General features: G+C 34.1%; 1 protein-coding gene across 1 annotated transcript in view; it reads right to left on the bottom strand.

Moving 5' to 3' along the window:
- Positions 1–21,388, bottom strand: part of PTPRQ (protein tyrosine phosphatase receptor type Q) — a 192,385-nt gene that overhangs the window by 71,534 nt on the left and 99,463 nt on the right. Inside the window, exon 26 of the mRNA XM_072724451.1 lies at positions 14,576–14,899. Within this exon, the coding sequence (XP_072580552.1) occupies positions 14,576–14,899 (324 nt within the window). The remainder of the gene's footprint in view (positions 1–14,575; positions 14,900–21,388) is intronic.

Below are 21,388 nucleotides of genomic sequence, written 5' to 3'. Positions count from 1 at the left end.
ATAATTACATATAACAAATGAGAGCTAGAAGAGGTCTCCTGCCACTAGCATAATTAATTGCTTTTGGATGCCCTAACAGAATAGTGCACTTCATATTTAATAGTGACAACCCTCTTTCCTTTCCAACTGGATATTCCTTAGAAATGTTATGCCTGCCTTAACAAGTAGCAAAATAACAAATATCATCTCTGAATCTCTCTATTCAGAATGTGAAGCGAGGAGTGGATCGGCCTCAGGACCAGGTACACCATTCCTGATCATTACTGCATACTTTCCTCATGGAGAAATCTGCTTTGCAAAATAGAAGATGGTTTGTAGGTTTTAATGGCCTGTCTTCTGCTGCCTTTGACTCTATAAATGGGGATGGCCTAGAAGTTAAGTACAAATTAATTAAGACATTTGCTGATTAATTAATAGTATTTTTGTCATTTAACATTTATTAATCTTTTTGCAAAACCTCCCTTTGAGCCTGGTAAGAACCATTATAGAAAGGAACAATTTTCTGACAGGCCACAAATTTAAAGTATTTTAAATTCAAGAAACTATTTGAGGCTCCCTTTCTCTTTAGTCACACTTAAATGTTCTGTTGGATTTTTGATGAAATCTATATGTTCATCTGACCAGCAAATATTGATCGAGCACCTTCTGTGTGTCAGACACTGAGAAGACACAGACTATAGAAGCAATGGACATAGTTTAGACCTATCCTTATAGTTTCTAGAATGTAACTGCTCTTCACTCAATAACTACTTATTGAATACCTGTTATATGGTGGGCATTTTTGGAGTGCTGGTGATGGAGAAGAAAATTTAAGAGTTAAAGATCATAGAACCTCTATTTTAGTGGAGGTAGACAAAGAATATATAAGAATTTAGATAAGTTAATACTAATATGTAAGTAAATTATATAATATGTTAGAAAGTGATATGTATCATGAAAAAAAATGAAGCAGGATAGTAAGAATGGGGGTGCTGATGCGAATTACTATTTTAAATATGGTATTCAGGGCATGCTGCTATAATCAGGTGACCTTAAAACAAAGATTTGAAGGAGGTAAAGGAGCATGGGAATGTTTGAAGGAACAGTGTCACAGACAAAACTATGGCTAATGCAAAGGCCCTGAGGCAGGATTTTGACTGGTCTATTCGAGGACTAACAAGGATTCCAGTGAGGCCAAAGCCAGGTCAGAATGAATAGAAGAAATGGGAGCCAGTTTGTATAGGGCCTTTAACGCCAGTATCAGGGTCTTTGTAAGAACTGTTATCATGGGTAAAAAGACAATGAATGCCATAATATATTTTCATGGACTAAAGAGGCCTCTATAGATTTTGACACTTGATATCTAACTCATATTAGAAAGATGGGTCAAACTTAATTAGAGAAAAAGAGGAAATACTATCTCCAGGATCTAATTCATTTACCTCTATAAAATATATCAATTCAATGGCTGTTGGGACTAACCTTTAAACCAAACTTTTAATTAATTAGAATTAATTTAACTCTAGGAGGCAGGCAAGACAGTACATTATTGTTGCCGAGATATCACAGTTTACTGAGAATTTTCTGTGACTAAGAAAGTTGATGAGATTTTTCTGGGATTATGTTGATAATAGCCTGTCTTTGGAAATATTTCCAAATTAATTAATTAATTTCCTCTGCTCTGTAGTTTGAATCTTTCAGGTCTCCAGTGAGGGCAAATCCAAAACCATTGCCTATAGGAAACCTTGGCTAGTCTCGTAAGTATGTCAGTAGCCTGGCTCAGAAAGCAGTATGAAGCCTTACTTCAATTCTTGTCTTTCATAGGAAAATGTCAACCCTGCAATCATTCCTTAAATACTAGTAATCAAGTCCTCATCAGGGAGCATCTGCTACCCCAAGCAGAGTTGAGAGAAAAATGACATTTAAAGATCATTCATGACACTAACCAATTGGACTACTAAATATTTTCAGTTCTTTACACTAATCAATCATTATAAAAAAGGCAGGGTATTTAGCCCTTCACTGAGCTGTGCTTTAATGCCATTTCTTGAACTTTTTCCAAAGACATTTTTTTTTTAAGGAAACACTCTAAGCAACATTTGCATTTTCAGCAAATTTGATGAAATTGCCTGTTTTTTTTTGTTTTTTGTTTTTTGTTTTGTTTTTGTTTTTTTAATACAAGTGTTTCCTGTGTTGAATCCTTTGTGGAAAATTTCTATTAGAATGTATATATCAATCTGCATTCTTGAAGGATCAGCATATCATGAGATAAGAACTCCTAATCTGAATTAAAAAAAATAAGAGTAAACACATATATTACTAAACTGCTTTAGGAATATAGTATATGCATATAGCTGATTATTTCATCTGTATAAAGCAATTAAAGACAATCACTTAATTCACAGATAATTTAAGAGAAATATACAGAACATTAAAATGTTCACCTATTATAAAACAATATCTAGTTATTTTAATAAAAAGTATACTTTTAAGTACATAATATCTTCAAGTTTCTTTTAGGTAGTATTCTTTTGGAAATTATCAAAATTCCAAAAATACATAATAAAATAGGTATTTTTTTTCTCTTTTATTCCAATGTTTAGTAACCTGCTATTAGAGTCACATAAGGAGGAATGCAAAATTACAATTATAAATGCCAACCACCAAAACCAAGGAAGCTTAAAGCAGTAAAGGTATGGGGAGATGAAAATATGCCAGTAACATATAAGCATCTTTGGGAGACTTTGTTTGTCTCCCCATAAACTGTCACATTCTGATTTAGGATTGTTTGTGAAATGAATCTAGTCAGTAATGGGCCAAGATATCACTATACCCTTTCTCTTATAAATCACAGCAATTTACTCAGTAGGAATGATCTATCTTTATTCTCTCATTCCCCATAATCCAATCACTTCCTCTCATAAGCACTTTTCCCCTGGTTTTCACAATAATGCATTTTCTGTAACTAACAACCATCATTTCCTGATTATCATGCTTCTATCCTTGCACAGGAATGTGGGTCTTATGTGGGTCAGGGTCATCTTTCCCATCCATCTGTGTCCCCATGCTAAGTGTGTTAGCTGAAAGGTGAGTCTGGATAGACCATCATTTTGCCTTGTACATATAAGTTTTAGTGCCCCCAAGTCTATGCCAGTTTGATTAAGAACCATATATTTTGGTGTGTCTAATACTATATGTTCAGAATAAGCACATTCAAAGACTTATTAGTAGCTTTGCCTTCTACAGATCCCTGAGAATTTAATTTAATGATGAAAAATGTAGAAAATACTGTATAGTCTTTTAGTGCGCCATGCTATCATGACTTTCATAAAAGAATAAACATAAATAAATGTTGTGACAACTCACAAGACAGAAAATCTTGAGCTCTGCACACATGTGATTTAAATATCTATATCTATTTGGATATAAGTTTAACTTAAAGCTTATTTCAAGGGGCTATCCTTCAGGGTATTTTGTTTTCAGGATTTGGTAGAACGGACGACCCCATTCCTAGCTACTGTCATCACCACATGAGGCACTCCATTCTTTCTCAGCTTATGCAGTATTAGCCCGTAGGACTGTGAGTTGGCTTTGATTCAGCACACCTGGAAGAATTAGCTTTCAGTTTTAGATGTCTCTCAGGACTAGAGTAAATCTAATTGACTGGGTGGTTTGAGTGGATTCCTTGCATTTTAAATAATTCAACTCATCAAGAGACCTGAAGAAGTTCAGCAATTAGATTAACCATACGCATGCAGGCCAAGAGCATCCTAGGACATAGCCTACTGGTTACAATACTACACTAATCAGCTCTCCTTCCCTGGTATTGAATGTTTCCCTAAAGCCCAGGGATCTCACTGCCTAGTATGGTATGCTATGGTTGGTGTATAAAATATTTCCTACCATTCTACAGGATCTTAATTTTGTCTCAGAGTTAATTTTCCAACAGCAAGATGGCATCACAAAGGCATCATACGCCTAAGAATCTGTCTAATCAGACTGATGAGTACTGAGTATGATTCAGGGATGCCCATAGTATTAGACCTCACTGAATGACCATTTTCTGTGATGTGTAATAAGTAATTTTCTGAGTCATTGTTCAGTCTGGTTTAACTTGAAAAAAAAAAAACAAAAAACTCTCATTTCCAACACTAGCCATGCAAGGTAAGAATAAAAATATTCTAATATTAGTACTATTGCTTTTAGGATCAGATTAATACGTCTTTTTCTAGAATAGCATCGTGTTTATAAAATAACGTTCTACAGTGGTGGTTCTCAAAATGGGTCTCCACACAAGCAGCATTAATACTCCCTGGGAAGTTGTTAGAAAAGCAAATTCTGAAGTCACACCCCAGATTTAACTAAACCAGAAGACTGAGTAGGGATTAAATTACTGCTTCTGTGAGGGCTACTGAAGCAGTGGAGGTGGGCTTGGGTGCTTGTGGTGATAAACATGGAAATGTGCATCCAGCCAACACATACTCCACACACTGGTCTCCTCCTACCTTCCATTTCTTTTAATACTGGGTAAACCATGAAGAGGTTTCTCCCTACTGTCACTCCCTCTCATTCCCAAAGTTCCCACGGTAATAACAGGCCATGTGTTCTATAAGAACACAGAAGTTTTGTGAAGAAACCACCTGGAATAATACAGATAAGGCCATCACCATATCAGATAGGGTTATCACCACAATAAACTGTTGGGGCCAAGATAATTGTCCCTATTTCATCCTTCCATTCATTGTATGCAGGGTAAAAATAGCTATCAGATCAGTAAAGAGAAAAGAAATGAAAGTGTAGTTTGAAGAGAAGTCCCATACAATCTGTTTAGGAATGGAGATGGTTTAATTATATATTAAGAGCTTGTCTAATATCTCCAGGTCTGTTTTAGTTCTCATTAATAATACCACATAGTGATAATCCTTAACGTTTCCTTTAACTGTTTGGTTCGTAGAGCTTTTGCTGAAAGACACATTGCATTTGTTTATGCAAATGGGATTTCAAAATATTTTTATTTATATTCTGGGAAACTTGATTAAGGTTTGGCAAAAGGTTTTTTTTTTTACACTAAATATTGAGTTGGACGCTTTAGTAAACAGTTTGATTTTATATGCTTACTGTTATTTTCTCTAAATTATAATTTAACCTGAGTATTTTCTCTCTGTAATTCTACTTAGCACCTCTCTGGCTTTTTTTTTGTTTTGTTTGTTTGTTTTCTGTGGTACTTTCATATCACCAGGAGGCTTTGCCCAAGTCCTAAGAGCACAGACTCTGCCCTAGAAATAAATGACGTTCATGAATGAATCAATGTGTGCAAAGTTCTTAGAATAGAAGCAGCACATAACAGTTGATAAGTTTAGCTATTATTGTCATTATTCCTAATGACTCAGCCAAGGGCTCTCAATTCAGTTACTGTGTCCAACCAATAAGTGCCCTAAACTACCAGGTATAGCAATCATATGCTCTTTTCAGATTTGGGAGTTTCCCATAATCAAATCAGACATTTCCCCACTTCCTTAGTAATCCAGAAGAAAATGGAGCTGAATTTTTGTTGACCCAGGGCCTAATATTGAGGCAGACATGAACTGAGATTAATGACTGAAAATCACAAAGAATTAAGCCTAACTTCATCCTGTCTTTTGGAACCAAGGAAAAAAAAAAGATTCTCAGGAGTCCAAATAAATTCAATTCACCATGAGATCTGAAGTCTGAGATGAGAAGGTGAGAGAATTCATCTGAATATTTGAAAAATAAAATGCAGTTATCTATACTTACGGGAAAGATATTTTTCTCACTTTTTCCTTATGATAACCAGTCTTTCTATAGTATTAATGACAAAAATAACTGATGATCTTTATAATATCATTTGATTTTTAGTGGTTTTGCTGAAAAATATGTTCTATGTGCTCATGTAACAGAATTTAAAAATATTTTTATTTAAGCTCTAAAAACTTGTTTAATAACCTGGCAAAAGCTCTTCTGAGTTAAATATATAGTTGAGTGCTCTATTAAATTCTTTAAATTTATATACTTATTATTATGCTATTTAAATTATGATTTCATCCAAATAGCTTCTCTTTGTAATCATATTTAGCAGTGAAAATTTAGACATTGTTCTTTTTTGTTTTCTTCATGGACTAACTATCTACTATGATTCCATCTTGCTATACAAATTTATTAAGTTTATTCCTTCAGTTAATCATTTAGATACCATTAATGCTTCTGAAATATGCACACATTATTTTCTTTTATTATTTGAAGTATTTCTCAATTTACTACATGCATAGTTCTTTCCTACATGCAGTAATCATACTTCCTATGCTAATGAAAAGGAAACATAAACATAATATAGGCAATACAAATAGACTGATTTTGTGAAATAAAGAAGCTGAACATGTTAAACGTGGAAAGTAACTGGGAGAATTTTAATTTTGGTTATAACCATGTAAGTATTTGAAAGACAAATTACAGACAAAAAAATGAAGTAAAGAATTAGGATGAATTTTTTGCAATGGAGAATTTTGGCATTGAAATACTTTCACATTAAGTCAAATGTCTTTTGAAGTCCAAATGCCATAATCATTTAGTCTTAGATACTGAGTAGGCAGGAGGATGGAAACATACATAAGACATGATAACCTAGTCATCTCTGTTTTTTTAAATTAATCTTTTTAGAGAGAGAAAGAGTGCATGAGTCAGAAGGGCAGAGAGAGAGAGAGAGAGAATCTCAAGCAGTCTCCATGTGGAGTGTGGAGCCCAATGTGGGGCTTGATTTCAAGACTCTGAGATCACAATATGTGCTGAAACCAAGAGTCAGAGGCTTAACCAACTATACCACCCAGGCCCCCCTGTCCTCTCTACTTTTAAGGAGCTCAGAATTCCACAAAAGAGAGAGAAAAACAATTACAAAGCAAAATGTTCTGTACTTTGGAAACAACTTTCAAGTGGGAGTGGAAAGAGAAACTCATAGAAGGATTTGCATAAGAAATGCCTGGTGTGAGATATAAAGAAAAGGAAGCTGGAGAAAGAAAAGAAAAAAAGAAGAAAAGAAAAGAAAAGAAAAGAAAAGAAAAGAAAAGAAAAGAAAAGAAAAGAAAAGAAAAGAAAAGAAAGTGAAATCAATCACAGATGACCTACCTTATAGAGCTACCAAGAAGTATCATTTTTGCACAACAGGAAAACAAAACTTAAATCAAAGATTTTATTAAGCAGGGGAATAACACGGTCAGATAGTTGTATTCAGGTAGAGGGTTCAGGTAGAGGGTAGAGAAGGGTAGAGAAAATGAGACCAGAAAGATCATTTAGATATCTTTTGTAATAATCTAGAAAATTAACTTTAAGAGTCTGGATTTAGAGACTCTGAATAGAGGGAAATAAACAAATTCAAGACAGTGCTTAGAAGGTAAATTCAATAGGACTCAGGTGTGGACTTGGGGGAGGAGAATGGAAGACAACTAGAAAGAATTAATGATTCCTAGGAGGCTGGCATGAACAATTAAACAAACAATGGTATGATGCACTGGAACAGGGAACACACAGGCAGGAAAGGTGTGCAGTGGGGCAAGGGCAGTGGTAATACGAGGTCTGATGTGTCTGTGGCAATCTAAGTAGTCAGCAGCTTCAATCTACAGGTCTAGAAGAGACATGTCCTCTTGGACTACACATTTGGGAGTCTCAGGCAACTAACTGAGAAGACTTTCAACAGCATCTAACTAATTTCACAGAAGTACAAAACCATTGTGCCTAAAATAAATTATATTCATTTCCTCTAGTGGCAGCAGGTTAGAGCCATTCTAAAAATGCATTGCTACCAAATGGGCTTCTTTATGTCTTGGATTTTATTTTCCTATTTATTTATGGCTAACATTTCTTCTTATCTTTATATAATTGCTTCTTTATAGAAGGGATAATATCTACCTTTGTTATGATAGCGCTTATCACATTGTAAGTGCATTACACCATTTAGGATAAATTAAGGAAAATAATTGACTATATAGTAACTCAGTAACCATTTCCTATTTTTAAAAATGTTAAGGCGCATTTGCCCTCTATTTAGTTTTTCTTCTTTTTAGATCATAAAGTTGCATTCCTTGGAAGCCTCTTTGATGAGGCATGTTTTGTTGAATTTTTTTTTTAACCTAACAGATGTTTGGGTAGTTAAAATTCCTCATGAGTATGGTATCCTGTGGTTTTCACAACCTAAGTGTTACCCCAGGAATTCTCCTTTCTTGCTGTCTTCCAGTCCTGGTGGTCTATAGGAGATGCACATTATGAGAGTCCCATTTCATTCCATACTAATTTCACACCCACACTCTTTTAAAGTTGTATATTTCCTCAGCATTATAAGTACTTATTGCGCACCATGGAGATATTTAACAGCTTTCCATTCTACATTCCTCCCCTATGCACAACTCAAATGGCTTTTGAGTATAAGGGTAATCAGAAAAAAAAAGAGAGATGAGTAGAATAATCTGTAAGACTTTAATGTCTCCAGTTAAATATTTCTGCCATTTGTAATTTTTGTGATTATGTTTGTATCTATACACACTCAGCATGAAGTAGAGAGTTATGGCTATTATACAGATGACTTAAGGAGAAAAGCAATTTGGCTTCAATTATCTAGATGAGAGTATGTGGAGAAAGAAATGTTAGCTTGAGTTGGCTGAATATTGTTTCCTTTCTTCCCTCTGGTTTACAGTGGTAGATTCAAATTCAGAAAATAACCCAATTTAATTCTTAGTGTGCATTCTAACTTTGCTTTCTAGATCTTCAATTTGAGTGCTCTTCATGAGCTCATAGAGAGATATTAATATATATTTTCTTATTCTATTGGCCATTTCAGAACATTTTATGATGGGGTGGTTTTTTTAGAGTTATTTAATTTTTGAATTTTGAATTAAAATTTTTGAAAAGTTCATATCAAACTAGCCATCAATTTCTAGCTCCTTTTCAAGAAGTTCCAGGTTTTGATATGAGGGTCTATTACTACGTGCTTGTGTGCAACTTGATGCCATTAGAAGTGTACATATATGAAATAGTGAGTTGTATTAATTTATATTGTTGTTTAGTCTTTCTTATCTTTGGGAGAAATTGATCATTTTCATGAATTTATCTTCTTACATCAGATTGTGAAACAACATAACACTTTTTTGAATTATGACTGATAATACAAGACATTAATTTTCTTCTGGATTACTTTTTATGTTTACAAAATATCTTTAGTAAGTTATTAAAGTTTTCACTTTAATATTCAGAATAAATGCCTAATAATTACTTACTTTTTATCTTAAGAGCATTACTGTTCTTCAAGATTTTTTGTTACCTGGCTACTTTATTTTATTCTTTTTAAAAATATTTTTTTTATTTATTTAAGAAAGAGAGAGAATAAGGGCAAGGGCAGAGGGAGAGGGAAAAGCAGACTCCTTGCTGAGCAGGGAACCCAACATGGGGCTCGATCCCAGGACCCCAGGATCATGACCTGAGCTGAAGGCAGATGCTTAACCTACTGAGCCACCTATGTGCCCCTAATTTATTTTATTCTTATATCATACGTTAGTTAGTTCATCATATATATTATCTGGCAATAATATGTATAGTGTCTTTCTTTCTTTAAAGATTTTATTTATTTATTTATTTATTTGAGAGACAGAGAGAGCAAGCAAGAGCATGAGCCAGGGAAGGAAGCAGAGGGAGAGGAAGAAGCAGACTCTCTGCTGAGCAGGGAGCCCAATGCCGGGATATGGGGCTGAATATCAGAACCCTGCAATCACAACATGAGCCAAAGGCAGATGCTTTACTCACCGAGCTACCCAGGTACCCCTTTCCTTCTTCCATATCAAATGCAATTTCAGATTATCTCTCCTGGGTTTAATACAATAAATACAATTTTTCCTTTACTGTACAATTATGAAATTCAGATATAAATGTGTGTGTGTATATATGTCCTCTCAATTCCTAAGACTAAAAAGGGGTAATCACTCATTCTCATAACTTACACAATTTATTATCCCCAAAGAATACTCAAGTGAAAAGCTAGTAAGTTTGCAAATGCCAAGAAAAATCATATGTATGTTGTCACAAATTCTGAAATATATAAACTTTTTTACTTTTCTCTCTTAATCACAGTGGTAGAAAGGCACTTTCCATGTATTCTCTGGAACTAAAATAGGAAAACTTTTATTATCCTACTGATAAACAACAGAGTAGAAAATTAGCTCTCAAGCAGAGGGAAAAAAGAGAAAGGGAATAGGAGTAGTATAGACAACCTACTTAAATATTGATAAATATCTTCTGTACTTAAGTATTGTCTGATAGTGAATTCAAATTGTGGCAATGAATTACTAGATTCAGAGAGTAAGAAAGTACCAGATAAAAGACAAACTAGTGCTTTGTAGAGAGGTGCTCTGTGGATTAGTCAAGACCTGGAAACTGGAGTGAAGAGAAGCCAAGATTACTTTCTCCATCACACCAAGAACTAACCAACCAACCAAACACCAATGACAATGGGAAACATACTGGTAAAACTAGGAAAATAATGCTCAAAAAAAACCCACACTGATTGTGAAAAGTTTGTAATACTTTATCATATTTCCTTTAGACCAAAATGAGCAAAATGGAATAGTAGGAAATTGAAAGTAACCAAATTCTAGTGAGTTGATCACACACCTAAAAAGGGGGTAAGAAGGAAGGGAGACTAGGTTGGAAGCAATGACACTCAAATGGAAAAATTCCTAAATTTTAATTTAAGAATGTGAGATTCTTTAAAAACTCAACTTCGCAGTTTCATTTAGCAGATTCTGAATTAATCATGTCATTTTATGCTAATTGAACATTGATCATTATATCTAGAGTGCTCAAAGAGATGATGCATTCAAAAAACCCACTTGCTGGCTCACTTGCTGGCTCGGATGGTCTGTGCAGTAGAAGGTCTATTTTAACTAAAGGCTACAAAGTACCCATCCACAGGCCAGGTCTGGGCTCCTGATATGTTTATTTTGAACTACTAAATGATTTTAAATTTAAAAAAGATTGTCATAAGTAAGAAACAGTGTTTTCACATAAAAAATCTAAATTTCCTATTTCTCTACAACTGTCCTCTTGTCTATAGGACAGTAATAAGCCTTTAGACAGCAGGATCTCTGTTAATTTGTCACAGTTTCCACCATTCCCAATTGCATTACATCAGCCTGCTTCATTCATTATAGTACCTCTTCGGTTAACTTCCAGTTGCCCCAGGACTCTAAAGTTTATCCATTCAGTCAGTGTCCCATTTTTTTAAAAGATTTTATTTTTTTATTTGAGAGAGAGAGAGAGAGAGAGAGAGAGAGAGAATGCACAGTGCAGGGAAAGGCAGCAGGAGGAGCAGACTCCATCCCAGGACCCTGAGATCATGACCTGAGTGGAAGGTAGACGCTTAACCACCCCATCAGTGTCCAATTTTTTAGTCAAATCTTCACTTGTGATTTTCCAGGCTGATGGAACTAAATTAAAATCCCTAGCTTTTCCTACATTCATATTTCCGAGCATGTATTTCTTTCTCTTTTCTAGTTAATTGGATTAGAATAGTTATTTCTTCTCAAAACCAATAGGTTTAAAATAACCATACTTATCGACTAAACCCAATCCAAATTTGAGTTTTCCATTTTTTTTTTTTTTTTTTTTTTGCTTTTCTGTGTTATGGCACCATCATCCTCAGTATCGCCTGAACTGGAAAACAGTTCATTCTCCCCTACCCATTTTAGCTTACTATTCAAGTTTTACTCATTTAGGAAATATTTATAGAGTACCTACTCTTAACAGGCAGCATTCTCTAGGCAATGAGAAATAGCAATAGTTAAGACAGATTCTAAAAACAAGAAAATAAAAATTAAAAGCTATTACATAATTGTAAATGCTCATTAAGATAGCATGATTTTCTAGAAAAAGATGGCAAAGCTATTTTAAATTGGGTGGTCAGGGAAATCCATTCTGAGCAGGAATCATTTAAGTAGGCATACACATTATATAAAAAGCTGTTTATACAGAGATGGAAGTGAAAGAACATTCCAGTCAAAAGGAACAGTGTGTGGAAGGCCCAAGGCCTGGGAGTTTAGTGTGTTCAAGCAACAGAAAAAAGTGTCTGCTGTGAGAGTGAGTAATTATAAGTGGGAAAGTAGTTACGGATGAGGTTAGGAGTGTTAGGTAAGGGCCAGGTCATGCAGGACTTTGTTAATCATATTAAGAAATTTGAATTTTATTCTAAAGCAATGGAAATTCATCAGATGGCTTTAAACAAGGAAGTGACATCATCTGATTCAGTTTTAGAAAGATCAGCCCGGGAAGCTCAGAAGGTCAGTTAGGTTAATGCAGTGGTAATAGTAATGAAGGATAGGATTAGTACAATTGCAGTGCAAATGGAGGGACATGTTTAGATGGCACAGTTGAAATAAATCATTGGCAAGAATTGAGGAGGAAAAGAACATGGCCTAGATTTTCATTTTCTGTAACCAGATGAATAGTGGTGCACTTTACTGAGATAGAGTAGATTGGAGGATGAGAGGTTTGGTGTTTAGACCACATTAAATTTTGAAAGATATATGGGATACACATGTCAAATGATATCAGTTGATCAGGCAAATATAGGAATCTAGGGAGGTTCTAGGGAGGAATCAGAACTAGAAACAAATATTTGATAATAATCACTGTATCAGCAGACTTTAAAGTCATAGGGCAGGATAAGGTCACTTCAAGGTAAGATCTCCTATGGGCTGTGTGTTGATATAGAAAATGTACAAATATAGATATCTGGGCACTTCAATACTTACATTTAAAAAAGGAATGAGAAAAGGAAACCGAGAAAGAGCTATCAGGGAGATAAGAGAAAAACAAGAAGGGCAGAGATTATAGAAACTAAGAGTCAAAGTGCTACAAGGAGGAGAGGTGATAATGTGTTGAAAGCTGAGTTGTTTGGATTCTATCTCAAATGTTGAGTTGCATGAACAAATATTGGTTGGAAATTTACTACATAAAAATTATACTAGGTACTCCTGGGAATATAGTTTGTGATGTAAAATATAAAGCCTTTAGAACTACATTTATTTCTCTATCTACAAAGGCCTACAACAGCACCTTTTTATCACTGAAAATCTGTGTGTTTACTCTACTTATAGATACCAAAATATTTTAGGAAAATGTGATTTGAATCTGAAAGGAATTATCTAGTAATAATCTTGATTAAGATAAACGAATGGTAACATAAGGTCCCTCTTTGGATGGTTTACATGGGATGGTACTGAGCTGGGTAACCAGGCCAACGTGAAATTTGCTCAGGATGGCTTGGGGTGGAAATGGCATTTCACGCAGTGCAGACATTCCTCAGAGCTCTGGCTTGTAGGACTTGATTTGAAATTTATTTGTTTTTCATGGAAACCATTACACTTCTATGTAGATAGTGTTCAGAATAAATAACAGAAATTTACCTACTCATGGTTAATCCTGTTATCTAACCAAGTAGTGTAACCAGTTAGTTTTAAATTATAAAACGAAAGTTACAATAGCATTTTTACCCATACTTTGAATGATATCTATGGAAAAGTATTTAAAGAGCTCTTTCTTGAATACAAAAGTCCAGAAAGATGGGCAGATGGCAAAATAATGATCAGAAACTATTTTTTATTTCTTCTCTGTGTTTTTTTCCTTCTTCACATCTCAAGCTAGGAGTTGAACCCTTGGTATTTCTTTGCCTCAGAATTTTATATGGATATAAAGCACAAGCTGAAAAGCTGTTTGCCAGGAGATCTATCTCAGCTGTGTCATGTGCATGTGTGCGTGTGTGTATGTGCGTGTGCCTAAAGTCACTGAAAAGGCTGTAAAGTCTGGCCTAAAAGCAGCAGAGCATCAGAGCAGATATTAAGGGAAAATGTAGGCATGAACAAAGAGTGCTCAGTGGCAATCAGTATAGCCTAATAATATATAATAATAATTTTATATGTATATATATGTATATGTATGTATATATATATATATATATATATATATATATATATATATAGGCTATATATATAATACAGACTATAAGAGAGGCCCATAATGCTTTATTGCAAGGGAAGACTCTAAGTCCTTGGTCAACTCTGAAAGTCTGAGAAAAGCCTTAACTAATAATATCTGAAATTGAATTTCCCACTGGGATTCAATTGAATTAAAAACAAATGTTATTACGTGCATTGGTTAATACACTAATTTAGTAATTTTCATGTTCAGTGATTTTACACAAAATTATATTATGTAAAAATCATCAATTTAATAGATATCAGTATATATATTTATATTCATAAATATAAATACATTTATATTCATGAATAAATAAATATATGTATTTCCTTTTCATGGAAACCACTACAATTCCATGTAGATAGTGTTCAGGATAAGCAATAGAAATTTATTTAGCTAATTACGATTAATGATGTCTAAGCAAGTACGGTATCTAGTTAGTTTTAAAATATAAAACTAAAGTTGCAAGAGCAATCATTACCTATATTTTGAGTGATCTGTGGAAAAGCATTCAAAGGGCTTGTTCTTGAATGCAAACGTGTCAACATATATAGAAGATAATACTTACGACCAGGAAGGGTTTGTGTAGATATCCAATTTGAAGCATCTCCATAGCCAGCATTGGTGCTGGCAGCCACTTGGAATCTGTACCATCTAAATTTCTTTAATCCATACACTGTCTCTTCAGTTAGGTCAGCTTCATAAAGGTATTGAATTTTTTGATATTCAACACATTCTTCAGAATCCCATTCTAGGCATTTCTGAGCCCGCAGTTGAGTGGTTATCTTGTAATTTTGGAAGTAGCCAAAAATAGTGTCAGGTCTCATCCATGTTAATGTTGCACTAGTGGCCTGAACATTAGAAAAAGTAATATTTGTGGGAACACTGGGAACTAAAAAATAAAGGAGAAAAATTGAAAACAATTAGAATTACCAAAAATTGTTAAACAGAAGGGAGAAATGGATTCAAAAATATTTCTTTATTATGCAGCCAGTGGCAATTTTTTATTACAACTGCCCTTAGATTAGTATCAACACATTTAATGGGCAGAACCTTAAGATTATTCTTCGGAGGCCACCAGTTCAAAAGGTAGAGGACAAAACAACTGTGACTTGATTAATGCTCAATTTTTGCTCCCAGAATCACTCATCCGAATCTCAGGTAAACTTACTTTGGCTTCATATATAAACACTAGTAGAAAAGAAAGTTATATGCTCATTTAATCTTCTGTACTTTCCTGGGTATTGTCTGAGTTTTAAGATTCAGTTCCCAAGAAAGACATACTTACATTTAAATGTTCAGATGGACACAAATACATCTGATATATAGTAAATGTTGATTATACAATAATTCTAAATAAACAATATCTTTATCTTGCATATATTTTAAATTGAAAAAACCAAGTGATCAATCAATCAATTTGACAAAACCCTTTCTAGAACATCATCTGGCACACTGATAATACACACACCAAGGTATCTGTATATCATCTACAATCACATGGTCCTACTTGGAGTAATTTATTAGATTTCATATTAACCACTGGTTTACTATTTGCATGCCGTGTGTGAGGCTCTGAGCCTGGTGTTAAGGATTCAAGATGATAACCATTTATTGAACACATAATATAAGCACCTTACAGTTAGTAATATGAAAGAACAATCAACTAAGTGAGATAAGCACTTTTTTCAACTATGTCTTTCCCTGTGTGTGTGCAAGGGCTTTTGCTCAGAAGACTAAGATATAGAATGATAACGACTTGTATGAAAATTACATAATTCATAAAAATGATATGGTAATAATAACACTTAAAAATAAGAAAATAAATGAGTTAGATAACTCATTCATTCCTAAATATACCATGTTAATTCAAGATTCAATAAATATCCAATGAACACCTAATTTGTGCTAAGTGCTATTGTATCTGCTGGGTAAACAATGAATAAGCCAAATAGGAGTTCATGCCCTTGTGTAATTTACATTCAGGATATTTATTTACAATAAAAGTGTAAGTATTGTATATAGCATTTTGGATGATGATTAGTGTCTTGGAGAGAAATAAGGAATGGAAGAAAGAGACAGAGATGATCCAAAGATATTGAAATTTTTAACTAACTAGTCAGAGAAGGCCTCATTGATTAGAAGACATGAAGTTCCTGATGAAGGTGGGGGAACAAATTCTGGGATGTACTTGAAAAGAACATCCTGGCAGGGGAAAATGCATAATTATAGGCCCTAAGCTGGAACCGTGCTCGATATATTTGAAGAATAACAAGGAAGCCAGTGTGGCTAGCAAGAATTGAGAAGAAATACTGAAGGCTAAATTGTATATGACATTGTAGGACACTCTCACAACATTCGAGTAGAGGAATGACAGGCTTTAAAATATTTTCATAGAATCATTCCTGTTACTGTGCTGATTATAGATTGAGGGGAGATAAGGATATAAACAGAGAGCAATTAGTAGGCTGCTACAATGTCAACACAACAGATCATGATGACGTGATGGGGATCACAGCAGCAGAAATGAAAGGAAGCATCAGATACTGAACATATTTTAAAGGGGAGCTGGCAGGCTTTGCTGATGTGTGACATGTGGAGTATAAGGAAAGAGAGAGTAGAGGGAAAGCTCTAAAGATTTTGGATTGAGCAAACAGAAGGATGAAGTCATTATTAACAAGATGATGTGGAAGGAGTAAGCTTTGGGGAGGGAGAGTAAGAATTTATTTTGAGCATGTTAACTTTGAAATGCCTACCAGATATCCAGAAAGAGATGTCAGATAGATCGATACATGAGTCTGGAGTCCTGTAAAAACGTCTAGACTTTAGTTAAAAATTTAAATTTCCTCTTAAATTTTTACTAAATTATCTATAGACATTGCACATATATTTGCCAAAATCTGGAAGAAAAGAAAAAGTCTAATGCAATGGAAAACAAGAAGCAGATAACTGAAGGTCATATGATCAGATTCAATTACTCTATTTTCCATTACTAACACTTATCATCAAATCTTAGCGTATTTAATTGAACATTAACCTTTAAAGTAGATTACAAACTGAATACCTGATACGCTGCCTACAACATACCTTCTCTTCTAGTTTTAGTTATGCAGAAAAGCAATTAGAGAAAAAGTTTTTTAAAGGAAAATTTACCTTATAGAGGAATCAGTTTTAGAATTGATTAAAAAATAGAATTTTGATAAAAAGTAGAATTTCTAGAATTTATTCAAGTCTCTCGGCCACTAAGTCTGAACTCAGACCACCTAAAGATAAGACAAATTTTCAAAATATTCTAACCCAAATCAAAGACATGAATGATCTTGGGGTTCAGGAATAGTCTTAAGAGAAAAGGTGGCATGTGAGATAGGATTTAATGACTGTTAAGGCAGAGATTTAGAGAGAGGGTAATGTGATCTAGTCAAGTTCAATTATGATTTATAGGCCATATTGGCAATTACAAAGAGAAAGGCTACACATAACCTGAGGATATACTGTGTTAGGGGAACTTACAGTTTGTCAGACAATGGCAAGCTATTTTGGTGTCGAGATGAGATGTCCAGAAGTACATTTTATCAGGCCTAGTCTGGTAATTACACTACAGGAAAAGAGACAAATTTATAGACTACTAGGTATGCTCAGAAAAAAAAGAAATATGATGGTAGCAGTAAGAAATACATTTTAGACTTATTTTTGTAGTTAAATTCATGGAACTGGCAAATGAATCAGAAGATGACAGAAACATAATTTGAAGGAAGTTTAGAGATGATCTTGGTCAATTTGTCTTTTTTTTTTTTTTTACAATTTCTTTTATTTTATTTTATTTTATTTTATGATAGTCACACACAGAGAGAGAGAGAGAGAGAGAGAGAGAGAGAGAGAGGCAGAGACACAGGCAGAGGGAGAAGCAGGCTCCATGCACCGGGAGCCCGACATGGGATTCGATCCCGGGTCTCCAGGATCGCGCCCTGGGGTCTAACCTTTATGTAGGTACGTGTCCCCCAAGATTCCTGGCCCCTGTATACTCATCTTCATCTAGTTTTTCAACCAAGCCCTGATATAGGTGCAGATATGAAAAAATTTTCATCTGTAATTAAGAAACCAAATCAATTAAGGAATGCACTTGTAATGAGTACCAGTTGTTGTATGGAAGTGCTGAATCACTATATTGTACACCTGAAACTAATGTTGTACGGTATGTTAATTGAAATTGAAATAAAGACTTTTAAAAAATAAATAATAAATAAAATAGGGCAAGATTATCCAGAGGACCTGATTGAGTCCTTTAAAAACAGAGTTTTCTTTGGCTCATTACAAAAGAAGAAACAACATATTTTAAGTAAGAAACAGATTTGATGTACAAGAATTTACCCATTGTTGGCTTGGAAGAAGCCAACAAGATAAACAGTCTAAGACATCTCTAGGAACTAAGATTTCATTTAGATAGATGGTCAAGAAAGGCTTTAATTTAATCAGAGAACTGATAAGATTAGCTTCCCAGATGAAAACCATGAAGATGTGTTAAGATTCTGAGGGTAAGAGAGTACGGCACATTAGAAACACTTAAGGGACATAGCAGCATCCACAAGGGATGGATAGGAAGATAGAAATCTGGAGGTGTAGGCTAGAATCAGATAATGTTGAGCCTTCTGGACTAGATTCAAGATTTTTAGCACAGTGAGGATATAAAGTGCAGTGGGGATATTTGAAAAGTTTAATACAGACTTTTCATTTGCATTAAAACGATAGACTCTGCTCTTTCCCAGTGGGAGCCAGGAAGTATGATCCAGACATTTCCCTCTTTTGAGTCCACCAACAAACACCACTTCATGTTTCAACTTCAACCGAGGGTTTACTAAGCAACTAAAAGTGGGAAGAAAATGGGATGCGTTAGTTATCCAATGAACTGGAAGAAGGCAGAAGAAACGACCCTTTTTCCAATTCAGCAGAAAGGATGACAAATTGCCCGTGGTTATTCCATGACCAACTTTTCCCCACTCCAGTGTTAATATTTTAGGAATGAAGACTTTAATGGCAAAACTTGCTACCTATAAAAATTTTCAGCAGATCAATACTGGTCCACAGGCTCTTGTGTTTTCCAAATAAGTATTGCAGGAAAAAAAAGTCTAAAAGGATAGTACTTTAACCTGACAAAGAAACAGAAGAATTATTTGTAGCCTGACTAAAGGAAGAGTATCAGCAATTGAGTTGCCTTCCATGTGACAGGAATAATGATGGACCCTGCACAGATACACAGTGTCTGGCACATATGGGCACACAATAAGTATTGACTATATGAATAAATTATGGTTCATTGAAACAGTCCTTTGGTTTTTAAGTGGTACAAAATTTTGTCCACATTTTCCAATCCAATGTATTTAGAAAGATAAACCAGAAATAAATCTAATCTGAAGCCAAATATATTAGCATAACTCATACACAATTTTTTAAAACAAAGATACCTCAGTGGCATTCAGAAAAGACCAGCATTTATATGCAGTATCTTCTCTTTTGATGAACTGTGTGTTGAACTAGACTATTTCAAAGCAACTGCCCTATTGAATTACAGATACAAAAAGGATTACACTCATTTTAGCATGGAGAATCAGATTTCCATTCTTTAAGAATGACTAAAAACCTCAATTTTTTTCTATCCACAGATGGTACTAATTTGAACACATCATTCCATGCTTCCTGGAGTAATCACACAGCTTGCTTAGATTTTCTAAACATGACTGAACTGTGATGAAGCGATCAACATTCACTGGCAAGGTATTCCGTAAATTACATTTTTATTCGTAAATTATTCTTATCTGTAAAATACTTTCATCATAGTTGAAATGCAAGCCTGTAGAACTATATAAGTGAAATTTGTTTTAGGTTTAAATGCTTGTCAGTTTTTAGTGACTATTTAGTAGGTTCCACATAGAAGATGAAAGTGTGTATGAAGTGTAATTATTCTCTGAACTTCGAATATCAATTATTAGAAGTTGCCAACATCCCATGATAGAATTCTTACGGTGGTTTGTATTAACTTCTCACTGACCTGATTAAGCATACTAACATGGAAGACCAAATTTCTTTAACTCTTTCTTTATGACTATATATTTTTATCTTCAACCACAGATGTACTTTCTTTCAAACAAAACAGATGCCTGGACATTTATATTTATAATTTATATATATGAACCTTTAAAAAGTACCAACATAATGTTTCCAAGTTTATTAAGAATATTTTGCCTCTACTAGTTTTAAATAATCTACAATCCTTTTAGAAACACAAGGTACTAATATATGATCTGAGCATATACAAATAAAAATCACAGTTTATCAATACTAACATAATACGAATCAATATAAAAATAGAAATTCCTACAAAGTTGAGCGCAAAAAAACAATTTCAGCATAGCAGATATCAATTTTGCACTAATTTGAATTTAATTAATAACATTTACTGATCATTCACATTGAACAGTGTAGGCAAGTCATTATAAGTCTTGCGGAATAAGCTGCTTTTCACATATATCTGAAAAGTAATTAAGCCAATAGAAACCACCACAAATAGGTGATGCTTAAGGAAATGTTTCAAGGAAAGAGAATATCTGGGGGCTATAATTTGAAGGAACAATTAGGAATCAGTAGATACGTGGAAGAAAAGATGTTTAAGTACATTAAGTATGAGAAAGATATAACTAACTACAAATTGTCAAGATCTGGAAAGTATACTAGACTGGAGAAAAGAAGGTTTAATGAAGTAATAAGAAAAAAAGAGGAGGCCATCAAGTGTATTATTGAAAGGTACTGAAAGTTTAAGAGGTGAGTTTAGGTGATTACGTAAACTCTATTAGGGAATAGAGAACAATCAACAGAGATTAACTGGTAAAGTATAAACTTAAAGAAAAGCTTGAGCCTCCATGTAGCTAGTTATTAGGAAAAGTAGAATTTGATAGAAACTGGTTAGATGTTGTATATATGCAGTGCAATGCAGATTAAAATAACAAGAATAATTAGGAAATAGAGTTTTGTAAAAAGGCAAAGAATGTCAGCAGAATGTGCTTATTTACTGGGCAGAAAGGATATAGGAGTAAAATATGGAATGAACCCAGAAATATAATGTACACTGTATACTTCCTAGAGGTAGGCTATGACTCAGCTCTATGTTACAGAAAATAATACAAAGGAAAAACTCAAGACTTTAAATCTTTTGTGATTGTAAATAAAAACAAATAAACAAGAAAATGCAATTATCTCTGGTTCTGAGATGAAAGATGTGTTTCTCTCGCAAAAAAAAAAAATCAAATAAACAGGTTGTCATGTAATTTAATGAACAATATCCTCAACAACATCCTTACATAGTAAATGCTAAGTATCTTTAACTTGGCTC

This window comes from Vulpes vulpes, chromosome 10, assembly GCF_048418805.1.
Source record: "Vulpes vulpes isolate BD-2025 chromosome 10, VulVul3, whole genome shotgun sequence".
NCBI lineage: Eukaryota > Metazoa > Chordata > Mammalia > Carnivora > Canidae > Vulpes > Vulpes vulpes.
This window is presented reverse-complemented; position numbering and strand designations above follow the sequence as displayed.